At 32.0% G+C, this 12,437-nt stretch overlaps 1 protein-coding gene across 1 annotated transcript; it reads left to right on the forward strand.

The window, feature by feature from the left end:
• The first annotated feature begins 2,164 nt into the window (after positions 1-2,164).
• LOC120075515 (zinc finger CCCH domain-containing protein 6) lies at positions 2,165-8,105 on the forward strand. The gene is made up of 4 exons (XM_039028973.1): positions 2,165-2,564; positions 6,353-6,562; positions 6,693-6,817; positions 6,913-8,105. Exons 1-4 carry the CDS (start codon positions 2,505-2,507, stop codon positions 7,832-7,834), a joined length of 1,317 nt encoding a protein of 438 aa, XP_038884901.1. The 5' UTR covers positions 2,165-2,504; the 3' UTR covers positions 7,835-8,105.
• The last annotated feature ends 4,332 nt before the right edge of the window (positions 8,106-12,437 follow it).

Raw genomic sequence — 12,437 nt, forward strand, 5'->3', positions numbered from 1 at the left:
GAAGAGAGAGCTTAAACATGGAAAGTAATTCAACCAAACTCGTTTTAAAAAATCTACAAAGTTTACTTTAGATGATAAATTCACTCATGTTTTAAGAATTTGGATGTTGTGATGCTTCACTTTTACTTCATTTGATTGAATTAAAGAAAGGGAGTACTTTTAATAAATGGTCCCAAATATTAGATCATTCTGATCCTACAGTTATTTAGTTGGCTTGGCAGCACTATATAGATATGCTATTAGTTAAAGATATGTTAATTACTTATTATAATCATTCGATGATCACATCGAACAATAGTTAAAGCGAGTTTAACGATCATTGATATGTACTTTCTCTCTCAAAGATGGAAGGTATAAGTATTATACTAAAAAATAATCGATCAATATTGATAAACGCACACGACTCTCTATTTGAACAATATGTAAAATATATTATCATTTTTCTTATAATTATTTATATATTTTCTTCTCAAGTTTTTATATTTTTTTTTCTTCTCAAGTTACTTTCTTATATATTTTTTATGGTACATTCCTCGTCCCAATCAAATATAATATAACATAGTTCATTTGATTAAAGTATATGTATTCAATCAAGAGGTTAGAGGTTCTAATCTTCTGCCCTCAAAGAAGAAGAAAAGAAACAAGATTATACAACATAAAATGTTTATTTTTTTAAAAAAATTATTATCAATACATTACAAATATAAGATATAGATTCAAACTTATGATCTCAAACCTTAGAGACTTGTAAACTTTGAAAATTATGTTTACTCGGTCCTCAAACTTAAAAAATGCCAAATAGATCATAAATTTTCATTTTTTTTATGTCAAATTGGTATGTAAATGTTTAAAGTGTCCAATGTTTCATTTTAACCTATTTAATATTTTTTTATATATAAAAACTATGGTCATATTAGACACAAATTTCAAATTATGTCTATTTTTTTAGTACATTAAAAATAGTAAGGTAAAGTACTATTTTTTTCTTTTGAAATTAAGGTAAAGTACTATTTTAGTTATGAGACTCATTTTAAGTTAATTCTTAATATGATTTCTTTTTTAAAAAAATCTTAGAACTAATTCATCCTTATTAATAGTTTAATGTTAAATTTACAAAATCCGATAAAAAAAAAAACTAAAATATAATATTAGTCCCTTTCCAAAATTTATAGAGAAAATATTTTTTTTTAGAATTTAATTTTTAAGAAAAGTTAACCATAAAATAATAACCAGAATTATTATAAGATTTATCTAAGTACATGAACCAAATTTGGATATTTTTTAAAAAAGAAGAATAACTACTCAGAAACGAGTTTAGATTGTAATGTAATCTAAAATCCATGTTTGGATCATGCATCCTTGGTCCGATTTGTAATATAAACTCATTTCATTCCAATAATTTTTAATTCAACCCTCTTTCTCATCGCTTTCACGTTCCACAATCTCATTTCCGTCCTGCCCTCGATTCTTCATGTATTTCGACACTTATTTGATTTTCAGTAATCTTGATTACATTACAACTAGGGTTGGCAACGGGGTCGGGAGCGTCCCCCATCCCCGACCCTGTGGGGAAAATTCTTCCCCATCCCCGCCCCCGTAAGGAAACGGGTCCATGCGGGCCCCATTCCCCGTTTCCTTGATGAGAATCCACATTTTTTTTTAATTAAAATTTGATTTTATTTAAGTTTTTTAAGTTTGGACTTGGCTTCTTGGGCTTAGAGTTAGAATTGTGATGTTTAATATTGAGCTCCAATCCAACACTATACATTATAAACATATATATAAATAAATTATTTTATATATTATAAATATATATTNTTGGATATTTAATATTGGGCTCCAATCCAACACTATACATTATAAACATATATATAAATAAATTATTTTATATATTATAAATATATATTTATAAAATATAAATATATCAAATTGGGAGTCAGAGATTAATTGGGGCCGGGGTTGGGGCGAGGATACAATCCCCGTCCCCAAATGGGCTCTCAAACAATCCCTAAAATATAATAAGTTTAAAATATATTGGCAAAATGATATTTTAATCGAAATGTTAAAATTAAATAAAAAAGAAGAAAAAAAATTAATGGAACTGCCAAATGCAATGCATGTGAGGGAGAGTCAAGTATTTGCTAGAAACCAAATAAAACACAATTTTAGTTAAAATATGAAAAAACAAAGCCAAAAGGAAATGTTGAGGCTATAGCTGGAAAAAGGCTGAACCAAAGGATCTAGGGTTTTCTTCGCCTTCGATCTCTCTGTCTTCTCTAACTTACATGCAAAATTAACATCATCTTTCTGCAATTCCACCTGCATAATTCTTAGACACGTTTCGATTTTCAAATGATAACAGAAACTTCTTTAAACGTTTTCAAAAACGGTGACGGATTCAAAGAGATAGCACTAGGGTTTTCATTCTGATCGGAATCGAATTCCGATTCTTAACTGTGAACGAAAGATTTTGAAGCGAGATAGCTGTTTTATTTCTTGTAAATATGCGAGGATTGCATAAAGGGAAAAGGGTTTCATGGGCATCAGATCTTAATCTCCGTCAGGTAAAAACTACATTTCCTTTGATTTAATTCGTCATATTTAGGGCTTAATTTCATTAAACGAAGAACAATTTTGGGATTTTCTGTTTTTTTACCCGTCCCCATCATCCTAATTATTATAGTTTTAGTTTTAGTTTTAGTTTAATTTCTACCTAGAACCATTTGTGTTTTAAACTTTTGCCTCATTGTCCTGCTTTGCTTACTGCTCTCCTCTGTGAAGAATATAGTTTGAGTTCTCATGGCTTAGTTATTGTTTAGCCACAAATTTCAAGTATCCTGGGGATAGAGTAGTAAATGGAAAATTTTCTATATCTTAAATTTTAAATCAATAACATAATGAAAATGAATGGATTGATAATATAGACCTAATTGTTTCACAAGTTTTATTTCATGAAATTTTATGCCCTTAAGATCGCTTTGAGCCAGGGCATAGCTTTTAAGTTCATGAGAGGTTTTATATCCAATTTTAACTGTCTTTGCACCTCATATAATAGCTTGAAGAATGATATCGTTCTGCTGCCTATTTTTCAAAATATAGAAGTCCACTTATGTAAGTAACCAATTATTTCTTTTACCACTAAGGCTAAAGGACGCTTCAGACTGAAGTTAAGAAATACGTCCCTCCGTTTTGTCATTGTGATGATAATGTTGAGATTAACCATTAGAATCTTTAGTAAAGCAAGTAACAAATGATCTCGACGTGAGATTCTTTTTGGAGTAAAATTCACTTTTGGTCCTTGAGTTTGAGGATAAATTTCTATTTGGTCCCTAAGTTTAAAAAGTGATTGGAGGATGTTTTCATGTTTTTCTGCTACAAAATTTGGGGAGAAGGGTGTTCTTATATTTTGCTGTTACAAAAAGTTTCTACATTGACCACACTCGTGCTCCAAGCTTTGCTGAAGAATGTTCTTATGTTTTTCTGTTACAAAATTTATAGGAGATTCTCTTATCTAAGGGCAATAGAAGACATTTTTTACCAACATTAATAATCCTCAAAATTTGCAGCACAACTCCCTCTTCCTCCTCCCTCCACTACCCACCACTTTCTTAGACACCTTTTCCCACCATCTCCCTAAGCAACGCCTTCTCTTTTACTCTTTCTTCTTTACATTCTCCATTTCTTAACACCCTTCTCCCCAAGCTCAAACTCTCTCTCCCCCCTCCCAATTATCACCCCTCACCAATGCCAGAAAATTTCCTCGACCTTATCATTTGGTATAAACCAAGGGACTATGTTTCTTCACTATATCTTAGACCGATGCCAATTTCCATCGTCTCTTCGGAAATCAACTCCATCAGGTTATTAAAACTCGCGCTTTATTGCCAGAATTTATGGTGACCAATGATGTGGTTGTAGCTATGGCAAACCAAGGGACTCTGTTTCTTCACCATTTCTTAGACTGATGCCACTTTCCACGGTCTCTCCAGAAATCAACTATATCAAACGATTGAAACTTGCTCTCAATTGCTAACATTTATGGAGGCCAATGATGTGGTTGTAGCTCCGACGATGGTGATTTAGGTGGTAGTTTTCTTAGATAAGGGATTGTCAATTGGGGTTACTTTAGATCTTGGAAACAATGATTGGAGATGTTCGGTTCTGTTATTTAAGACATGACTTTCATTTGTAAGCTTGGACATTGAAAACAGAGCTTCACTCTACCAAAGAAACTCTCCCCCTATTTTGATCGGACCACCATTAAAGGCTCCTATGCTTTATGGGCTCTACAGAGGTTATTTGGGGATATAGGTAAGCTCCGACAATGTTAAAGGATTAAGATTCAGTCCAAATGATGATGTCATGCTGGAGATGGTGAAAGCCGCGTCAATTTGACGTCTCTCAATATTAAAAATCTCAAGTACAGAAGGGAAAAAATTGGTTAAAGGAGGTTGTTTATCCACATTTGTTCTGACAAACAAACTTTGCTTTGGAGCCTAACCACAACAGTTTTCCAAGCTTTGGCTTAAGAATGTTTTTCTATTTTGCACGTCATAGAATTGTTTGGAGATCTACATGTTTGTTTGTGGCCTTTTGCAGTCTCAGAAGAGGAGAAATGAGGAAGAAGAAGGGTAGGGGAAGAAAGAGAGATAAATACTGTATAATCTAAAGAAAATAGTATTATAATTTTAGCTAGCTGCCAAATCATCTTTCTGATTGTCAACTAATGGTCCTAGGCTCTTTTTGAACTATTTTCTAAAAGTTAGGGACTAAACTGTTAGTTTTTGAAACTTAGGGACTAAATAGAATCTTAACCTTAAACTCAAGGACCTAACATGTACTTTACCCTCCTTATTAAACTCAAGGACCTAACATGTACTTTACCCTCCTTATTAATTGTTCTATACAACATTTTATATTTTTCTCACTGATTCCGTACTTTTGAGTTCATGTTCAACAATTGCAGAGGTGGTGGCTCAAACCACCGACATTTGTGATGTTAATTGGTGCCTTTAAAATCTTTAGTTAAGAAAGTGACAGTTTATTGACATGAGCTGTCCCTGATTCTGTATTTAGATTAAGGTTTACACTTCATACTACATTGGGGGGTACACTCACTTCAAGAGAAATGCGTCGAGGCTGCTTAATATTTTGTGTAAGATAGGACCTTCATTTTTTTTGTTTGGTTGAAAATGCTACTAGTCTTGCACATTTACTGGAATAAACTCTTGTAGAGTATGTATCTGTTAGGATTTAGGAATACTATAAGGGTAGACATTAGAAATATTCTAAGGGTATATTAGTTATTAGCCAAGGAATTTGCTAGTAGGAGTTGGTTATACTTAGACGAGGTGGGAGAGGACATAGGAAGGCAATGGTTTGACGGTTTGAGTTGTTTGGGCTTGAGTTTACATGTAGGGAGGCTCTAAGATCTTCCAATTGGTTGGTTTGGTCTTTTCTTGTTTATTATTAAAATAATTATCTAATATATGGGTTCTCGTATTTCTATCTATATTAAATGTTATGATGTCGTTAAATTCCTAATATTCTATGAGAATGTCATATTTAACTTGTTAGTAGTTTGGTCATTCACATATATTTTGTACGTGTCATTTTGCTTTATTCTGAAATATTTTAAGTTCGCTTTATAAAAGAAATGTAACCCTAACATATTTTATGATTATAATGCAATTTCATTTTATATATTAATAAAATACAACAATACTTTTAAGTTTTATGTATGTTTATTCAGTTTAAAAAGTAACAACATTATGCTAACATCATGTTGATTTTATATAAATTGTTGATATTAGTAAATAAAAGTTCTATAATTGTATTATTATTTATATGCTTATTAGTAAGCGATTATGTTCATCCAATCTATGTTCTATAACATAAGGGGACATTCCCTTAATTAATGTCTAAGAAGTCAAGGGTTCTATCCATGTTGGCCACCTATGTAGGATTTAATATCCTACGAGTTTTCTAGACACCTAAATGTTATAGGGTCAGGCGGGTTGTCCCATGAGTTTAGTTGAGGTGCGTATACGTTGGCCCGGACACTCACGGATATTAAACAAAGAACATATTTATTGAAGAGTAGCCTATACCCTTTCATGAAGTGAACCTTCACCTTCTAAAAGTTTCTGTAATCATCCCTCAGGCCTTGTTCTTTTGGATGAGAGTTTGTTAGATGGTATGTATATGTACATATATGTATGTATGTATGTATGTATATTTTATATATATACACACATTGTAGCTAGTTCAGGTTCTAATTTGACTCCTTTTGTATGAATGTCTTTTGTATGCTCTTGCCCTAATGGGAAATATATGCATCTTTTGTTTGCAGGTTAGGTTGTTCTTGTCTGAAGATTGTCCTTCCCAAGTGGGATTGGGTGCTCAAGATCACCTTCAGGCAAAGGCATCCTGGCTCTTGCATTCAACTGGTTCAGGTTCTGACGACACTTTGCCTCCTGGATTTGAAGTAGCTCATCCAGAGAATCAGTGGCAGATTAAGCTCTCACAAATTCCTGTAAATCAATGGAGATGTCCACCTAAGGTAAGTAGTGATTTTGTTTTCAATTTTATGTTGAACTAGAACTTTGGCTCTGCAAGTTTAACATGAAATTCATGCTCTTTGTCCCATGGCAGTTTTTTTTCTCTTTTCCTTTTAATGTTTATTCCCGTAGTTTGTGCTGAATTTGACGTGGCGAGTGGTTGTTGGTGAAGAAAGCCAAGAGGTAGATGTTGAAAATCAGAGAGAGATGAGAGTACTTGAAGCGGTTTATCCTCGGGCATCTGCAATTCCTCCTAAGTTGATTACTTCCTTTGCACCTTGTAATTCTGATTTGGCATTGGTTTGTTTGTTATTCTTTATACTGAAAAACCATTTGGTTTGCATCCATACAGCCCTTCCGTAGTACCTGATTCAGAACGTGCCAATGTCGATGACAGTCAGACACCTCTGATTCCCATTACTCCAGTTGAAGACGAAGATGGAACAACCGAGACCTCCTCCGATTACGCAACTCCTGCCGCTGTCCTTATGAGTGCACAGCCCTCCCTATTCGCTCCTGCTGGTACATCCACATCTCAACATGCTTTACTGAATACGATGTCTTCTACTTCTAGTGTGAGTTCCATGGCTGGAATGGATCTTGGTAATGAACGTGATGTTGTAGCTGCTGCATCAGCAGCACTCAGTGCACTTGTGAAGAGCAATGAGGTAGGCAACTCGATTGACCGCGAATTGCTTGTCAATATTCTCAACAATCCAAAAATGATTGAACAGCTGGTTGTGGATTCTGGTGCTGTTACTAGCACTCAAAAGCCAATATCGTCTCCTGACCCACCACTTGTACATATGCATATGTCTGAAACCAATGTCACCGTTACGCCTTCATCGAGCAGTCATTTTTTCTCTCAACCAAATGGAGGGAGTGTAGGACCTGTCCCGAACGCACACCCTTCCTCAAGGGGTGTACCGGTTTCTTCCCTGCCCTCCACTGGAGCCCCAATGAAGGACTTGAATTACTATAAAAGTTTGATTCAGCGACATGGAGGGGAGAGACAAGACGATCCCCCTCGGCAGCAATTTGGGAGCCGTCACAACCAGCCATCAGGCACAAACCAGGAGTTCTTACAAAACCAGCCATCAAGAGACGGGAAGTTCAAGATAATGAAGCCTTGCATATATTTTAACAGTTCAAGAGGATGTCGACATGGAGCCAATTGTGCATATCAGCACGACCCCATGTTCCAGCAGAGAAGTAGCGTGCCAGAAATGCCTAGCTCCAAGAGAACAAAAGTTGATAGAGAAATCAGCAGTTAAAAGTAGAGTACCGTTACCGATGCATGTGGAAGTCGGGAATGCTATGCCCAAGATTTCATCTCTTTAGTTGGAAATCTGTTTAATTGTTCTCTTTTTTATCTTTGCCTGTACAAGATAACCATGATGATTTTGGATGAGGCCAGGGCCTCTGTTGCCACCATTGTTTTAGTAATTTTTAGTATGAAACAGAATGTCCTTTTGATGGTGAATTTGTTGAGAAGAGATGATAGGCTTTTCGAAGTTGAAAGTTGGAAGGATTGTTTGATCAAAATCTCTTCAAGTATATGACTCTTCAATGTTGTTAGAATTTTGACCTTAAAAATGGTTGGAGTAATAAACTAGTAGCAGTTTGATTATTTTTCAAAATAACTTCATAAACGCCCAAACTAAGAACTAAAAGGGAAAAAGGAATACACAAGTCACTATTAATTAGGGACAAAAAAAAAAAAATAAATAAAAAAAGACCAAATGAATTTGCAATAGCAGCAATCTTCACCTTAATAGACTCTGATGGGTCCATGGAAAATGGAAGATAAAATAATAACCAAATAGAAACAAAACATAAAAGTTAGGGATAAAAGGGAAAAGTATAATATTCTGAAATCTACAAATCCATATTTTTTCTCCCAAAATATGAGAACCCTAATATAAGAACCCTAAAAAAGTACATGGAAGCCAAGAACTGTAAAGGCAGCATTTTACGTTTTTTTTTTTTTTTTTGTTTTACTTTTGAACTATATTTAGGTTTGCTGTTATCTTCTTGCAAATATATTTAGTTTAATTTTGTTAGCAATTATTTATGTAATTTCGATATTTGATTTCTTTCTGTTAACATGTAAAGTGGGTAGTCGAACATCTACCTTCAAGATAGATAGTACAAGTTTTATACTAATTGAGCGAGGTTCATTTTGATTATATATTTATTTCTTTATTTTTTTTGCTTGAAAGTATAATTTAAAACTGAAGACATTTTCAATGACACGGAACATTATGTCCAAGTCCATCTCCCGAATATTTTGGTCAATCTTGAAATGTATTTTTCCAATTTAAATCTCACAACTCAGTCTATGTCGGATCTTGAAAAATGTTGTCATTGATTTTGATGTTCTTAAGGAAACTTTTCTCGACATTTAACTTCAAAATATTTTAATTTCATGTGTGGTTCTTCAATTGCAACTAAGGGGTCCATCCAACGAGAAATAAAAAATCTAACCATCCTAAACAAAAACTGACTAGCAACACTCAATGTAGTATTTGCATAGGGGCCCCCAGCATGGTTCACTAACTTCATTCAATTAGTCGGTTCTATTATGTCAAAATTAAAATTGAGATCAATCGCTAGTGTTAAGAAAAGTTTTGAAGTTCGAATCTTTACGTCTTTATGTTCTTGTTTTAGTTTTGAAAAAGTTTTGTACTAAACAATGAAGAAGCTCTATAAAGTTGTGTTGTATTTGTGAACATAAAATGAATTGTTATGAGATTAACTCAACTCTAAGTGTTAAAATAATTTTGGTCATATTAGATAACTATTTAGTGTTTGATTTTTTATTTTTTTTTTATTTTGTGTTATTTTATTATAATTTCTTTACTATGTTCATTTTTTCCTCCCCAAACATTTGGTTTCATAGTTAAATTTCAAAAACAAAACCATCTTTTTAATTTTTTTTTTTTTCAAAATTTGGCTTGATCTTAAAACACATTTTAAAAATAGACAATAAAATGAAGAAATTCATAGGAGGAAGTATTGATGTTTACAAATTTAAATTTTAAAACTAAAATAAAAAAGGCAAGGCCCCGTCGGCAACCATTTGGTTTTTGAAAATGGTGTTTGTTTCTTCTCAAATTTTTACTATATTTTTTATGTTTCCTAAGCAAGAGAGTTAAATTCTTAATAAAAACAAGTTATTTTAGAAACTCTATGTGTAGATAACAAAATACTAAAGATAAAAGAGGTGTTACAAGCTTACTTTTTATATATATATATATATATATATATATATATTAAAAGAAAAGCCAAATGATTACTAAATGTGAGCCATATAATTTTAAACAAATCTTATTGACCTTACAATTTTTAATAATGGAATATTTGAGTTGTATTTAAAATGTCTTGTTGTTCTTATGGAACAACTACTCAAGTATACAACACCATTCTAACTTGAGTTTATTTTGTTTAAACCTTTTAGTTAAAAAAATTTGTCCACTTAAATATCAACTAAACAAAGAAAGACTAAAATAATTTTCTTTGACTGGACTAAAATAAATTTTAAACCTTTATTTTAGAATGATTTGACTTGACAAACTTTCAAAACTAATATAATAGGAAAAGTTTTTTATATTGCCTCAACCCATTACTTGTCATGATAATAACATTGAAGAATAATTTAATATCGACAAAATAAATTAATATACCATTTAATGACATGTCAAATTATGAATGAAAGTAATATGTATTATTGTAAGACTATAAATTTTCCAAAAAAGTTTAGGGAGAAATATATTGTGCATGCACCACTTTTAAATAACAAGCGACTAGTGAGACCTACCGTCATTAATGCAAAATCCATTAATATTTATGGTACTCCCGTAATATTAAAAATTTTCCCAAACTTTGTCGTGGTAGACCAAGTCAAATGGCCTCCTAGTCCTACAAATGAAAAATTCCAATAAAGTCCCGCAAGGTGACGTGTCAAGCGGAGAATTCATATGGCTCAAACCACAAGTTTTGGGAAACGCGTAAATTGGGCCTGAGAGAGCCCATTAGTAGAAATGGTCCGAGCTGGGTTGGGCCCACTTGTTCAATGTTGTGCCCTAGAGTGGGTGCAAAAAGCAAGCCAAACTTGTCCAAAACGACACGTCGCCTTACCTTAATGCTCACATTGGTTCGTCATGTCGTACTATCGGCTGAGGTACGTCCGTGAAGTCCTTTGAAATGGGCGGTTGGGGGACCTAGTTTATTTATTTTCTTCTAACCCTATTTAAAATTAATACTCCATTATTATACTTATCGTCTTCTTTTTATTATTTATTTATTTATTATTATTATTATTTTTTTTTGGAGAAAATAAGGTTGTGACTATACTATTATTTCATTTTCCCCCCTTTCCCCTTCCTAATAATTAAGCACACATCGTTGCTATCAAAACAAAATTTAATTTTGTCAAGTCAAATCGTTCGTGAAAATTTAGCATCGCTTTTATTAGTATTTATAATAAGTCGTGCAATACGGAATAACAAGATTGTTCGTGAAAGGAATCTAGACATATATAATAACGCCAATTTTTGTGGTGGGGATAGAGATAATTTGGCTATTTCATAATGTTCTTGGTAGATTTTTTTTTTTCTAAAGACATAATAATTGATTTTTTAAAATCTTAATAATAAACTTTAATTTTTGGTTCTAATATTTAAAAAGTGATTCACATCTAATTGAGTTGTTTTTTTATAACTTATATTTCCTAAATGAACATTTCAAGAATTGATAAATAATTAAAGTGAATATATATTCCAATTGGAAGAGTAGCTTTTGACCATTTGAAATTCACCATTCGACAATTTCTTGCGATATAGAATCTTGCACAATTCCAAGGGTGAAGGAAAATTGACCATTTTATTTGCACTCATTATTAAAAAAAAAATGGAAAAAAAAATAATGCAATAAAAAATGAAAGTGGGTGTCAATGGGGCGAATGATGAAATATTATAGGAAAAATGGTTAAATTTATAAGTTTAGTTTATGAATTAAAGACAAGTTTGAAAGTGATTCTAAGATGGTTAATATTATCATTTTGAAAATCACTATGAAACATGTTTTTAACCAATTAAAACTAACTTTGATGATATAAAAACTGTATTTAAAAGTGTATAGTTAAATATTAAATTAATTTTGAATGATTAAAGGAGTGATTTGAAACATGACAAAATTGATTTAAACAATTTTACAATTACTCTCAAACATGCACTAAAAATATTCAGAATGTGTTAATAGTGATGAACTTGCTCTTTAGCTTGCATCTTATTATTCAATCAGATAGTTTCGAGAGGTGATTAATATACAAAACAACTCATCTTTGGTTCTTATGAAATATAGGAATATGGTGGTTGATATTAAAATTTTGATTTTCAAGTTAAGTGAGTTGTCTTTTACTTTTAGTTTTTTATCGAACCAAAAAAAAAAAAAAATTTGGATGAAGTTTAATACAACCAAGACAACATCCCATAAAAATTTGTCATGTGTCAATTTTTAAGAAATTAAATTATTTATATTTTCTTTCTACTATATATTAAAAAGTAGATGTATGGTATTATGTTGCATCTAATCATTACTCTTTCTATCGAGATTAGTTTAGTTTTTATGATGGGTGAGCATTTTTTGTTATATTATTTGGAAGACATTTTAGGATTTTTTTTTTTTGGCCTCCTGTTTTCCTCCGTCAGTTCCTCCCCAAATTTATGAGGATTTGTTATGTATGATTTGGTTTGTGGATTTTTAATTTTTTTTAAAAATTTAAAATTTTTTAAATTTTAATTTAATTATTATTATTATTTTTTAAAGTTTAGCTTATACACTTCCATATTTATGCTTCATAGATTTATGGAATTA

This window comes from Benincasa hispida, chromosome 4, assembly GCF_009727055.1.
Source record: "Benincasa hispida cultivar B227 chromosome 4, ASM972705v1, whole genome shotgun sequence".
Lineage (NCBI taxonomy): Eukaryota > Viridiplantae > Streptophyta > Magnoliopsida > Cucurbitales > Cucurbitaceae > Benincasa > Benincasa hispida.

What these genes read in the sequence shown, in the direction of transcription:
- LOC120075515 (XM_039028973.1), top strand. Translation starts at nt 2,505, where the DNA reads ATGCGAGGATTGCATAAAGGGAAAAGGGTTTCATGGGCATCAGATCTT. An exon ending in CAGATCTTAATCTCCGTCAG is followed by an intron (nt 2,565 to 6,352) that starts GTAAAAACTACA and finishes TTTTGTTTGCAG; the next exon opens with GTTAGGTTGTTCTTGTCTGA. An exon ending in AATGGAGATGTCCACCTAAG is followed by an intron (nt 6,563 to 6,692) that starts GTAAGTAGTGAT and finishes TTATTCCCGTAG; the next exon opens with TTTGTGCTGAATTTGACGTG.